Below are 15,113 nucleotides of genomic sequence, written 5' to 3'. Positions count from 1 at the left end.
CAGACTCTGACAGTGACGAGACAGAAAACATCAATCAGGTGCTGCACTGATTCCTGCGGTCCGGTTTAACTTGTCTTACTTCACCATCAGTGGAAATGTTCCCGTTTAATGTGAGTAAAAACAGCTAGCTTAGCTCATTTTAATGTGAGTGATGACAACTTTGTAACTCATACAGAGTAATCCTTATTAATTTCAGTCTTTTTCATAACCAGTGAAAAACTCCTCACAGGAGCTTTAAGGAGGCTACAGAGCTAACTGTTACTATGGACACAGCCGTCACTGTGAGTGTAACTGACACGGAAATGAAAATCTTTTGTAAATTAATAAAATTACGCAAGTAAATCGTCACGTAATAAGCGGGATAATATACAGTGAATAGGTTGTTGTAGTGGAATGGATCCCCGACCGGGTGATTAGGATCCTTTAAACAATGTCACCAAAAACTTAACACGAAATGAAGACGTATAATAAAGATACAGTAATAAAATATAATCAAAATGTATCATTTAAAAATCTAATATGTACATCATTTCAGGATTTTAAAAAATTATCTAAAAAATTTAGTTACAGGAAGTAATATTTTTTTAAACTGCCTCAGCCAGATAATTAAAAAAAGGCATTCATATTTGGAACAATAAACACTATTAAAAGACATTTTTAGTAATGAGATAGCTTCAGTGTGTCCAGCTGAAGGTATAGTTGTAGCGTGATAAACCCACAAACATTAATATTTGGAGTATTATTACATTTTTACAATAGAGAACAAACTCTAAACTCAAAATATATTTAGGGAAAAGTTTTCAAAATAGTTCATATTACAACAGGTTTCAGTTAATATACAGCTGTTTAGTCTGTAAGCTCCACTGATAGTCCAGAAACTTTCCCACTTGTGCAGAATGAAGCTGCCAGTTTCTAGTTCTGTTTCCCCTGAGACAGGAGATCTTTACATCCCCTTCACCATTTCCACCTTCATGACACATACTGTACTCCAGCACGGACACTCGATCTCCCTCACATGCTGTTTGGCTCATCAACATGATCATGTCAGCGTGATCCTCGCTGTTGTGACAGACACGACTCGTGGGCATGTGTGTGTGGGTGTGTGTGTGTGTGTGTGTGGGTGCCTTCTCAACCCTCCTACTGTATCTTAAATAATGCCAGCAATCGTTTGCTTCTCCACACATCAACTGCTTTATTGCATTCATATCTTCATCATGTCTGTGACTAATATGTTTCCGGTTAATGATTCACACACGTCTTCTCTGACCCATTCTGATAAAAATGTTGGTTGTAAGACTAAAACCTGTGGGAGGCTTCTCATCTGAAATCGAGTGGGTGCTTCTGTTTCGGTACAGCTGGTGTGACTGTTTTGACCTGATGTTCTTTCTTGTGATGTAATGAATTGGCAGCTGAGCTCATGTCATTGTTATCAGAAGTCCTGGCAGTAGCCACAGGGGTCAGCCTCTGTTTGGTGTAGCTGAAAAGAATATTATCAGATGTGTTTAAATGAATAGTTCAAATTTTCGGGAAACATACTCAGTCACAGTCTTGACAAAAATTAGATGAGAAGATCGATACCACTCATATCTGTAAGGTAAATCTGAAGCTTAAGCCAGCAGCTTGTTAGCTTAGCTTAGCATGAAGAGTGAAAGCAGGGGGACGCAGCTAGCCTTGCTCTGTCTAAAGGTAAAAAAAATGTTTATACTTTGTTTTTGTACAGGTGAAACCAACAAGAAATAACATGTTAAAGGAGCCACAGGATTTCAGAACGAGACTTCTTTTTCTGGTCACACAAAAAGGATGTCACACTTTAAAAAAATCATAATTTCCGTAATGTTGTCGGACACCTATAGTAACAATCTGAGCCTGTCAGAGGCAAAAACAAGCACTTTCAGTGGACGTACTTTGATCAGGCGCAATTTCCTTGGATTATGTTGTAGCCATATCGCGGCTACAGGACCGATTGCAAAAGTTTTTGTTAGAGATAGACCGATATGTTTTTTTCAGGGCCAATACCGACACTGATTATTAGTAGTCAAGGAGGCCGATAACCGATATTTGGAGCCGATATTCATTTGCAGTAAAAGTGAAAATATTGGCGTCAAAATATTGAATAATACAAACTCCAACACTTAACTTTGCTTAAATGCCTTTAAGCATATGTTTATTAAACAAACAAACAAAAAGCGCAGGGAGTTCCCAGGGTCAGCAGCATCTCTTATAAAGTTAACTGAAAATTTAAATAAATAAATAAATAACTTCCTGAAGTTTTATAAAGTAAATAAAACAAAGTTAAATAAAATTAGCAAAGAAATGAACTTTTTCTCCTCTCCGCCGTGTGTGTGAGCACTCTGCACTCTTATCAGCCGTCGGATTTAAAAAGGCCGATGCCGATATGCGTCAAAATGCCGAATATCGGCGCGGATATTCTGCATTTTTTTTTTTTTTTTAAGATTATTTTTTGGGCTTTTTGGCCTTTAATTGACAGGACAGCTGAAGATAGACAGGAAATGCTGGGAGGAGAGAGCAGGGGACGACATGCACCAAATGATCGGCAGACCGGGAGTCGAACCTGCGATCAGTGCAACGAGGACTGTAGCCTCTGTATATGGGGCGCCTGCTCTACCGACTGAGCCAAACCAGCGCCCCTGTTATTCGGCATTTTGACCGATAATCGGCCGATTCCTAGTTTTTGTTCCTATGAGTCATTTCAACACACAAATTTGTACAAATAGGGCCCAGATTTAAAAATACAGAACTTCTCCTTTAATAACAAGAGATTTTTAAGACTTCGATAGAGTGATGCTAGCTGTGCTCCCCTTCTTGGAGTCTTTATGCTAAGCTAAGCTAACCATCACATAGCTTTAGTTTCATAATTCTGAGGCTGGTAGCTGGAGAGGTGGCAGTTCCTTTCCTGGGCACTGTCGAGGTGCCCTTGAGCAAGGCACCGAATCCCCAGCTGCGCAGGGTGCATGTCCATGTGCATTTCGGGCCTTTGTGTGTGTGTGTGTAGCATGTTTGTATGAACAGAATTTTCCCTCTGGGATTAATAAGTATCTCTTCTTTTATTTAAAATCCCAACAAGAAACATAAATAGCCAACTAGTCCTAGTCGAACTAGTCCTTTAAATCACAGCCATAATAAATGTGTTTGTATGTAATTGTACATTGCAAGTGTGTCGCCTTATTTAGAGATTTTTTAATTCAAAATGATTCATAGCAAAGAATTGTGGTATTGTTTCCCTCCCACGTAATCTGTGACAAAATTAAAAATTTCCTCCAGAATGGAGGGCACCAGAGGAGGAAGAGAAGGGCAGGGTGAGACCACGCAGAGGGGGAGAAAGCGGCTAGTCATTTAGGAGACATCCGGTCTGTGCTCTGTGAACAAAGCAGTCCAACCAGGGAACAAAGCCGGAGCCTGGAGCTGAGATATTACAGACTGGTTGGCCCCTGTGTCTGGAAGTGTACGTGCCGCAGAGCAGGACTCCGCTTGTGAAGGGACGCTGGGGGGCGGGGTGGTTTTTTTTGGCCGCCTGTCTGTCAGCTGTCAGTCTCTCTGAGACCTACATTCCACTCATAGTTATTACTCACACACATTTACTGCTTCCGTGTGTTTTTGCTCACCTCCACCACGCTCATCTGCGTGTCTTTTCTCTCATCCTTTACCACCTCTCTCTTTCAGTCTTCCGATTTGCTGTTTCCTTTTTCCTCTCCTCTCCATCCACCTCCCTCCTCCGCACACGTCGACCTTCACTCCTCCCCTCCATCCTTCAAATGTTGGTGGGCAGCAGAACAATATCCAGGGGGTCACGGTGACCGGCAACCCCCTCCCTGCGGTCTCTTCCTGCTATTGTCCCCGGACCCACTGCTGCTTGGCTCCTACACTCTATTAACCGCACACATACTGGCTTAATCACCACCGCACACTGTTCTCCTCTGGCCTCAATCATGGGAGACACGCTGGAGACCTGAAGACACGCATGGAGGCAGGATACCTGGGGAAATTTATGACTAATTCAGCAGAGGAATTCAATAAAAGTTCCAGAGTGACTTCATATGTTAAATGTATCACATGTGAAAGACAGACAGGATATGTAAATATGTACAAACAAACAAGATTAACCAAATTTATTCCATTGCAAACGCATGATAATGAAATACACATTGTGAGCTGTTGATGATGGGAAATCGCACTGTTAAAAAAGAGGCAAATAAGATTTTATGCCCCTTTACCTCTTTATTAAGCACATTTATGTCTCTAGCATTAAAATTGGTGGTAATTTTTGGTGATAAAATGGCAGTTAAATCAGCTAAAATGTCCTTACAAGTGAGGGGTCATTAAATATCCACAAACCTAATACAATTAAAGACACACACGAAGTATCAGGCTCTGTCCTGCAGAGAAGATGAGGTGCCTGCCATTGTAATGTAACACAGAGCACATCGAATGATTGAAGTCTTTTTTTCATCATTGGGAGGGATGGCCAGAACAGAGTGTTAAACACGTGAAACCTGCTGCTGCAGCGGTGGTTGTCGCATGATTACATTTCTATAGGGTACTACAGGCCTTTTTTCCCCCATTTTTCCCCGCTGACACTTTGATCCCACAATGGCTCCATCTCCTCCTGTAGCTAGACCCCCCGAGTTCTTTGATGTACCTGTCTTTCTGTCTGTGCTCTGCTATGGCCCGAGCCTCAGATCACTTATTAAATGAGACTTGGATGTCAGGACCTCACATCTCTGCCTCTTATCACCGATCAGCCGCCGTACCTGACTGTGGCAGCTTTAAATCTCTGCTCTCGGCGCTGTTGGCAGGCATCAGCTTGCGGAGTAATCAAAGGCCCAAAGTGGGGATCATGGAACAGGGAGTTTATGCTTTACTCCCGGGATTTAACAGGAAAACCATTTGGGAAATCCGTAATGGTAACTTGGTTTCTGACATGAGAGAGTAAAACACATTCAGGAACATAACATCAACATGCCAGTGTCAATATCAAAAGTTGTAGCTTAATCCTCATAGGAGTGCATTTTTTTCATAATTTCTTGGATCAGTTGATGTTATAAGACCAGCTCCGGTCATGTTTTAAGACGTATCAAATGCTCTGCTTGAAATAATAAATTGTGTCTCATGTTTTTTCTGCAAAATACGTTTATTTACCTTGTAAAAATCCTCCCAAGGCATCTCCTCCTTCTCCCTCATTAAAAATCAATGATACTGTATAGGCCCACTATGCAAACGTCCAACCGGAATACAAAACACGTCTCTGCCGTCGTTTAGCAGTAACTTGTTGAAACTTAGCTAGCTTGAAATGTATTAATTAGTAGTAGTAACGTTAACGTTAGTCGGTAGTGAGTTTGGTTACAGCTGGCTCGCGCATCGCCGAATTGGTTGCCATAGGTTGCACATAAGGATATGCGAAGCGTCACCCCGTCCATTAACGGGATTGGCTCCTTAGGTTTGTGACGTCACAAACCTGCCAATCTGAAAACGTGTTGTTCAGCCTGTCCTTGGTACGCTGCAGTTTAAAAGCAGACAGGCCCAGCCATGGAGATGACTGCTGATGTTGTCCCTGATATGTCTTGTAGCACATGAGAAACACCACATGGAGATGTTTACAAGGTTAAACACTTGATTCTGCTTTAATGTTGATTATTACAAGCCTCTGTGGAGCTTAAAATGACACTTTTAATCATTTTAACTTTAACAATTCAGATTTGAGTTTTAAAAAAATGAGCTGAGAAGAAATTTTTAAGTTGATAGTTGCCATATTTCACAGAATCAGAGAGGGTGATTTCAAGGTAAATTTGCTATTAGCTCATTAAAAAGCAAGCAGTGCATGGTGGGAGAAAGAATCTGATCTGGCCTGAACTGAAAAGTACTAAAAAAAATAAAAGTGTTTTCAGCACGTTGAATTGATGTATTTGAGTTATATTTTTCCACAAATGTAACAATATAATGCATACAGCTTTATAAAATGAAAATCTATTTCTTCTGGCTTCAAAAACAAGTTCAAACTTTACACTTGGAACAACTTTAAATTGTCTTTTAATACTAATAGTTAATGTTAAATGTACGTAGCCGCATCTTATATTAAATGAAATATGTTTTATTTCAGTTGCAAACTCACCAACATTTAAAGAAAATCATAGCTAAGGCTAACTTGCTTATGAATAGAGCGTGACCACAGTTGGCTAATTATTTCCTGAATAAAACGTGCATGCATGTAATTTTCCCTCTCTGTATTTAACGTACTTACTATCTTGTATTTACAGCCTCTCTCGCTGTCATACTCGCTCTCTCTCTCTCCTCGCCGCTCAACAACCTGTCCTGTTATGCCACCCCTGGGGCAGTTTCAAATTTATTGCTTTTGGCCGAAGGCCCTCGCGAACATAAATAAGCGGAGAGAAAACAATGGAGCGACTGAATGAGCATCATACCAGAATTGTTACTTACTAGAAGCAGCAGGAAGACTTGGCACTTCACTTTCTATGCGATTGCAGAGAAAGTTCTATAATCGGTGTTCTCCGTTTCTATTCTTCTTCATTTCCATCCCTGTTCGCTTTCCCTACTTTCCTGCCTTGTTACTCATACCCCTTTCACACTCGAGCAGCGTCATTGTTATGAATGGATCAACAATGGAATCTGACGCAGGTCAATGACCTTTCTGGCAAAACCCTTGAAAAAAAAAAAAATCAAACCCTTTCAGATACTCAAAGGGTAGGTCATCATGACATTTGGATTTAAGGAGTTGCATTAAACCTTTAAAAGCTTCAAGGGCGTGATGTCGTCGTAGCTCGGGAGCTAAGTGGCTGCAGGAGTGTGTGTAAGAAGGACACCTCCTTTCCGTTAGCATCCCAGGTAGCCTCTCCCAGTGACCTGTGATTTTCCTGGAATGCTAACGCGGTATGTCAACTTCCTCTCGAGGCAAACGTGCACACCCAAGCACAGAACACAATGCACATGAACACACCTCAATCAGGGATGTAGCACTTGACAGGAAATCAATGTGTCATGTCTGCTGTAAGCTGCAGATTTACTTTGATTTGAGCCTGCAAAACTTGTTGCTTGTGCTTTACAGTAATGCTTTGTACCACACATGCATGCATGCATATCCTGCATAAACACATACATTCTGTATACCTAGGATCTACTAACTAAATATTCTGTGTACCCAACGCCTCCATCGTCCTCCACTGTCTCAAGAGTGTAAATGGACTGTACTTGTATAGCGCTTTTCTAGTCTTCCGACCACTCAAAGCTGCTACATGTCACACGCACACATTCTTAAGCAATGACCAAAGGCCCTGTGTCCACATAGCGCCTTTTTTCTGTCAGAAAAGCGCTGGCAGGATGCTGGGATGATGCGCTTGTGCGGTGAGAGATACATTACTACACAGCTAACAACAAGCTTACAACACTTACCAGCAACATGTAGCGTCCGGCCGATCTGCTCCCACAAATGGGCTTTACGGTTTCTATTGCGATACTGTTTGTTTGTCATATCGCACAGCTACGGGTAGACAGAACCAGCTGAAACAAGTCGCTCCTCCATGCTTGTTGGTAACCAGGGTGACGAGTGGCGCCCCATCTGATTGGTGGCCTGGAAAAAGCGGCGCCTTTCTTGTTTTTTTGGCCCTTTCATGCCTTTATTGCGAGAGGACAGTGGATAGTGAGAGTGGGGATGACAAAGGGCAGAGGGCGGGAGTTGAACCCGGGGCCGCTGCATCGAGGACTATAGCCTCCGTATATGGGCGACGATTTAACCACTGCGCTAAACCGGCACCACCAGTGCCTTTCTGAAAAGTTCTGAAATTTTCAACCCGAAGCGCTCAGAGCGGACGCACAAAAAAGTTGGAGCGCTATACATTCATACTCGATGAGTAAAAAAACAACATGTGACTGTAGCAGTCCGGGATCGAACCCCCAACCTTCCAATTCAGAGACGACCGACTCTACAGCACCACTGAGCCACAGCCGCCGCGTATAACAACCTGTATGAAAATCATTCTCTCACATTCAACTGTCCTAAATCTGAAGTCATCATTAGTCTGAAATCCCTCGATAATCGCATGCAGAACTTCTCCCACTTCCAGGCCGTTTCCTCTTCTTTCCCTCAAACCTTACAACAATCACAACTGTCCTTTTCCATCCTCAACAAACACCTTCATCCTTTCCTTTCCTGCTCCTTCCACTTTCATCTTCTCATTAATCTTTCTTCCGGACTCGTCCACAATCCCGCTCAGCGAGGGCCAATCAAATACGTGGGAGCGCACATTGATGGTAGATTACTTTGTCGCGTTAATGGGCTAATTCTAGTGTTTACCTTGTGATTGTGGAGATGGAGGATAAAATGATTGTAGCTGTGATGACTTTCTAAAAGTCCTTCCATAGTGTTACTAACTGCTTTTAAGTGTGTTGCACATTTTATATTCTCATCTCTACATCCGCCGTTTGATTTTCGGACTAAAGAGAGATCATAGGGTTAAGAGGTAGTTTCCTGTTATCCCCCGTGTTTGGATCTCTCATCCACACAAGCCACTCAAAACACACTTACAGCTGTCCCTTAAATTATCTGTATAGTTTTCACTTGCCCTTCAAACATGCAAATATAAACAAAACCGCAAACAACATCTCTGGCTCTGTGCGTGTCCATCTCCTCTCCCTCTCTCTCCCACTTACACAGCCAGCCCCGCCCCCGCTCGCCGTCCCCTGTCACGTCCACAGGGCTCGCGCTGCCTGCCACGAGGTGAGAGGTCCTCTGGCTGGGGACCAGGACAGCACACGCCTCTCTTTGATCTTCCCCGCACTCGTTGCTACCTGCAGATAGCATATTCTCACACACACACACACATGCACTCACACAGGGAACGCTCTCCCTTTCACATCTCTCGCTTCCTCCCTCCCTCTCTCTCTCTGTCGGATGCATTATAAACTGTGTGGGTCGAGAGCTCTTCTCTAATGCGCTGCTGCTGTCCCAAATATGCTTTTATTTTTTTAATCTAAATTTGAACAATTGAAAAGAGACTTTTTTTTATTTACCGCAAAAATCTGACATCTGAAAAACAAGTGGAAAAATACAACAAAGGGTACGACTTAAGGGCTTTGGTTAAAAAGAGCAGTGTGCATCGTTTTGCCCTTTCTTTCTGTGTGTGTGTGTGCGTGCTCACTGTCATCTGGTTGCCATTTGAAGGCAGAATTACAGCTAATGATATCCTAGAGGAAAACTACAGTAGCTAAACATGCAACAGCTCCTCCGTTTTCTTTCCTTTTCTTCCTCCACCTACTTCCCCTCCCCGGCAGACCGTTCTTTCTGCAAGAACTCTGGAAAAAAAGCAGAATTTCACAGACAGTCATGCTTCATAGTTTCTTTTTAATCGCTGTGGTCAAGGTAAAGTTTTGTACCGACAGTTTATGTGTCTGTTTGTCTGCCTTTTTCTGTATATTACTGTGCCCCCACACACAGTAACACACACACACTTTCTGCATCTCACATCTGGATTCAATCACAACCCAACGATCCCCCAGCAGCCTCTCTAAGAGCGAAGTGGGTTATAGCAGCGGTGTCAAATATCAAGCTCTCTCTCAGTCATTTGAATATGTACAGCATGTTTTTTCTGAATGACTGAATGTTCACTATGTTTTTGCAAAAGACGAAATACAAGACTATACACTCATGCAGGTATGGTCCATATGTACCTGTTAGTTCTGCCCTTGTGGATTGTAGAAAGCTTACAACAATTTCCTATTGCTTTCCATTAGGGATGCATTAGTATCTGCAGATAATGGCTTGAAAATGACATATCGGCATCGGGAGATGTGTCATTTTTCTGCCGATATTTCCCGCCGATAAAACTACACTTTAATTCTGCCTACATGCTCGATGATTCCCTTAAAAGCTTGACGTAATGCTACGACATTAACTCGGCCCGAGTGTGCACGCACTGCCTGCGCAAAGTTATTAACAATATACAAATAAAGACTAAAAAGTCACAGAAATTCGAGCCATTGAATACAAGTTAAACAACTTTCACAACTTTAACTAGCTAACAGTTAGCTTACATTCCCGTCATTTTACCGGACTTAACAACATCAAACACGCCGAAAATACACTCGCGGCCAAAGCCGACAAAACTTACTTACATATCCATGGATGCACACACAATAAAAAGAGTCTGTCGGTGATCACTGACGTCTCCGTAGTAGGTGCAGTAAACAAGTCCGGGCATGTCTCCCTCACTGCCGTGTTTCGGGGGGATGCTGCATTCAGGTGCGCCCAGAAACGTGAGTGATGAGACACATGACCTTTTGTACACCGCTTCTTCTATCAAGCGTGAAGAAGGGTGCAAGATGTATGGCAGTTTTTGGCCACTACAATTAGAGTATTAGATATCAATTCTACTACAGGGGAGACTTGATGTTCTCTGCAATTAAGTGGAAAAAACATGTGCCTAATATAACGGTATGTGAAAGTGTTGTAAAATATCTGCATATCGGCAAAAAACCCAAAATTGTGCATCCCTACTTTCAATAACTCACTCTCTGCTTTCTCTCCTATTTTTAAGTGTAAAACTGCTAAAACAATCAGACATTTTCTTGTTTACAAAATCCACAGCAACCTCTTGTTACTTCTCAAACAATACAAACAAAAAACGCATTCAAAATCTCCGAACACGGTCCTACTGAAGAACAAGCAAGACTGCTTCAGGTGCAATAAAATAAAAACATCCAACATCATATGGGGATAAATGATTCACTGGTTATGGGACAAGATGAAGGGGGATCAAACTCTTTGGTTTAAGAAGGGGAAACACTGTACCAAGAGCAAACCGTCCACAGGGGGAGTCCTGCCTCACTCTCACACGCTCTGCTCACCTCGTATCTTGAGAGTTTCGGGAAATGTTTTTGCTTTTTTGCCTTGCATCAGCCTGCAGCTATTTGCTGCACAGCACACACACAAGTACCTCCCTGATCTCCAGCTGACATTGACACTAACAGACTCTGCTTGTTGAGGGGGGCTCACTCAAACTCTAACAGCCACATCTCACACATTTATGCACCCATCCTTTCCCCGACACCATCTACCCTTGCATACTGCATGTACAAACATGGGTGCTGGTCCTAGGTCTACCTGTAACTATGGTAACAGCAGCACATAGTGATGCTGAGTGAAGGAGGGAGCATGTAGTTTGATTGACAGGGCTGATGTTTAATGGATGGCAGATGGACATATCCTTATTCCCTTTTCGCAGGAAGTTGGGTGTATAAGTAAGGAATCATACCTGACAAGGTGTACAGTCCATCATAATAACATACACAACAGCCACACTGAGTGAATTCTGAGTAGGTGGATGTATACATGATATAGTAGCCTCAAAAAAGACCACAATATATTAAAAAAAGTAGTGTTTATGCACAATGCAACACCCATGCATATTAAAGATGCACGTTTTCCACTCCAGCCCGTCAATGATGCTGGCCAATCAGATTTGAGAATCCTCAGTGACCCTGGGTTCTTCAGGGAACAGGATGTTTGACATCTGTAAGACATGAACATATATTCATACAGTCTGTTCTCGGGGCCTTTAAGGACAATTCAAGTCGTACACTGTAAAGCAAACAAAGTTCTGATCACTGCAGCCGTGCGGTGATGAGGGGAGCGTTCGTGCGCCTAAAGCAAACAGCAGCACAGTTTTCCATACGCGGCAGCTGGTGACCAAATACCGGACATTTCCATCTGTCACGTCACTGTCACTTTTTAGATCTTGGTCTTTTTTAACTGGCCCTTTAACTGGATGAAGGATTTCAGTCATCAGACACCTAAACTTTAAAGGGCCAGTTTGTTTGTAATGTAATGTAATCATTTGTTCAGTGAAACACTGCCTGCTCTCCTGTTTTCCCTCCCACACATTACACATTTATAACAGTCATGTCTCGTTCAAGATCGTCAGGTTTGTAGACTGCAAACCTGAACATTATTTAGACGATCCACCGGTATATTCTCGTCGTATGTCGGATTCTGCCCCGCTCTGAGCCGTTGCCTGCAACAAAAATGGTCGTATTTCACTCCAGCGTCTCTCACTGGGCCGTTCCTTTCAGAGAGAGGGGCGCAATGCACGCTGGGTGTTGTAGGAATGTAGAATGGGCGAAACCACTTGTTCTACTTTCTCCACAGCTATGGTGCTAATTTCAAATATTACTGCTTCTATCGATTACAGAGAGCACCAGCTTTGACTGACAGAGGCTTTTTTTCAGGGGAGAATTTCTCCATTAACTTATTAGAGAGACAAGCCGGGCCAGCCAAAGAAAACACAGATTTTTAATATGAAACTGCTTTATTTTCATCTGTTTTAAATGAGTTCATTCATTTATTTGGAGAGCAGACTTCTGTGGATAATTCAGCTCCTGATAAAAACCTTGTGAATGATGAACAATAAAAGAATCCTAACAAGCAGAGCTAATGGCAGCTGCCCCGTCCACCAAAAGAGCGTTGGAGAAACGCTGAATTTTAACATGAAGCTGCTTTATTCAGTGTTTTAACTGCTTTTTATTACCAACTCTGCCTTCAAATGTGTGATAAGACAACTTTAGCTCATGTTGCTGTGCACCATTGTGAAGCAGGGATCCCCAAATGTAACCATCTTACTAAAGACAAATGATTGTTTTTATAGAGTTTTCCTGTTCTTTTAGAAAAGCAGGAACTTTATACGTTCCAATAAGGGATCTATACTACTGTACGTCTCTCACTGTTTGATTTTGTCTCCTACAGGTCTTCCCACCCCTTCCTAACGAGGCTGAGATCGCACACACCAAAAAACTCTTCCGACGCAGGAGGAATGACCGACGGTAATAAAGCATGCAAGCTAACACACACACACACACACAGACACACACACGCATACCTACCTCAGTGAGCGGGAATGTTTTTACTGTTGATGTCAGATGTCAGTGCACAGCCAGTTCTATAGCCCTAACATCTCTCTCAGCCAAAGCAATGTCAGGACAGGAATGCAGGCTCCACACTTCACTGCAGACAGGAAAAAGAAAAGAAAAAACACTAAGGAGACATTCAAGGTTTTTCACCTTCAATAGGTCAGTCAACAAAATAAAAGCCAGTTATTCACCCGTGTTTGCCCACAATACCCGGGCTTTCTTTCTTTTTCTGATAATGGATTTACTCGTCATGCATTTGCAACATTTAACCTGTCACCCAGTCCCAAAGCTCCTCACTCTGCCACTCTGGCACTTCATTTTTGCACTGGCACATGTGCTCCCATTGTACACACTCTAAAATCTAATTTTGCCCAACTCTGTCTTTATTGAAACCAGGTCCTTAAGAGAGAAAAAACACACATCCCTCTCTCGTTCTCTCGCGCCCTGCCCTGATGTCACTGGAAAACTGCTCTTCAGTTGCTAAGAGACAGGCAAAGAGAAAATATTTGGGTAGTATCTTTAGTCAAAAAGAGGAAATTTTAGCAATAACAAATGGACAAAAGCACTTTCATTCTTGTTTTAAGTGCAGAGAATAATCAGTTCTGTCCTGAGCTTTTGTGTGTATTTGCCAGTCTGTCCAAAAGAGAAGAACAGAAATATAAAGTTGGACTAGCAGCGGTGTGCTTCGATTACAGCCTTTAATATTAACAAAAGACCTCCCTGCTTTATTCGAAGCGCACTCGATCAGCTCTTTAAGCTGTATTTTAAGGGCAAGTTTAACCCACGTGCGTCTATATAAGTCTTGTGTATGCGTGTTTTGAAAAGGAAGTTAAAAGTGTGGCCGAAAAGTCGAAGGCTGCAGCTCGATCTTATCGTGAAATAGTCACACAGTTCTGCAGAAATATTCAGGTGGTGCTTCACCGTAATAGTGACTTCCACAGGGTCAGCTGCACATCAACCAAAGATTTGGGCCGGGGCATGGCTTGCTTCTGAGCATACCAAATTGATTCGAAGTCCAAGGACTGCAAAAGAAAGTACTGCCCTTCATGACTTCCCCTCCTAAAACACTCCAGCCAAACCTTTTTATTAAAACTGAATAGGAAAAATGTGAAACATAATATTGCATAACAAAACACTGCCTGGCAGGACAAAGAAATATGGATTCCTAATGCTGGAAAATTTAAAGAGTTGCGCCTCATCAGACTTAAAATGTTCCATTTGATGACTTTTGACTGAAAATGTCTGCAGCAATCTTTTCCTGCAAACCTAAACTTGCTTCAGCTCTGAGTGCATGCTGTTGATTAGACCAGGCTTTCATGTGAACCCTACATTAGCATTGTAAAGTATTAGCATTCTATTGTGGTTATGTTTTTGGATACAACCAGCTTAGGAAAGCATATGAACCTTATGCCTCTTTAAGCCAAAGACAAGCATTGTACAGGCTGACCAAATGCGTTGCCACTGCAGAGATGAAGAATGCAGGATGAGGGTGGGGAGGAAAAATGTCAAAGGAGACATCAAACAGAGGAAAAGAAGATTAGACATTAAAAGAAAGTTGCAGTTCAACTCTGACAAACATGGCAAGCGTAACAACATAATATTACACATAAAAACTAGAAGAAGAATAACATATACAACAAATATGAGTGTTTCAGAATTCAGCACGCCATGTCCTGTACAATAAAAGACTTATTATTATTGTTATTATTCTCCCTATAGCAGGAGCCGCCCTGTAGAGCAGGGTACCAGAGTTTAGCAAGGTAAGGGTAGAATTAGTGGTTAGGAAGGCTTTTATGCACCTTTACAAGGACCTTGGAAAAATACACGATGTAAAGGGTCAATGTGAAAATCAAATGTGGCTGTGGCTCGGCGTGAAAGTGTGAAATGTGTGTGTTAATGCAGCAGAGAGTTGCCAAATGATAAAGACAAAGCCCGCTGCAGCTGTGCCTTATGGAGCTTTGCATGTTTGCTTATCAAATACATTAACTGCATGCGTTTGTCTAACAAACCTGCTAATCCTCTTATGCCGATATCGTCTTGAGTCTCCTGACAGAACACAACCAACAGCATGCAGCCATGAATATTCATTGTAGTGAAAACGGATAATCTTATAGTTTGTGTTTTTTGTGATCAAGTATGAAGATAAATATTGATAATTTCGCTGTATCTGCAAAGCATGAGCG

General features: G+C 42.2%; 1 protein-coding gene across 1 annotated transcript in view; it reads left to right on the top strand.

The window, feature by feature from the left end:
- Nucleotides 1-15,113, top strand: part of ctif (CBP80/20-dependent translation initiation factor) — a 60,363-nt gene that overhangs the window by 22,772 nt on the left and 22,478 nt on the right. Inside the window, exon 8 of the mRNA XM_069673723.1 lies at nt 12,767-12,843. Within this exon, the coding sequence (XP_069529824.1) occupies nt 12,767-12,843 (77 nt within the window). The remainder of the gene's footprint in view (nt 1-12,766; nt 12,844-15,113) is intronic.

Source organism: Semicossyphus pulcher, unplaced genomic scaffold, assembly GCF_022749685.1.
Source record: "Semicossyphus pulcher isolate SPU_LCO1_2020_fin unplaced genomic scaffold, fSemPul1.0.p SCAF_22, whole genome shotgun sequence".
Taxonomy (NCBI): domain Eukaryota; kingdom Metazoa; phylum Chordata; class Actinopteri; order Labriformes; family Labridae; genus Semicossyphus; species Semicossyphus pulcher.
This window is presented reverse-complemented; position numbering and strand designations above follow the sequence as displayed.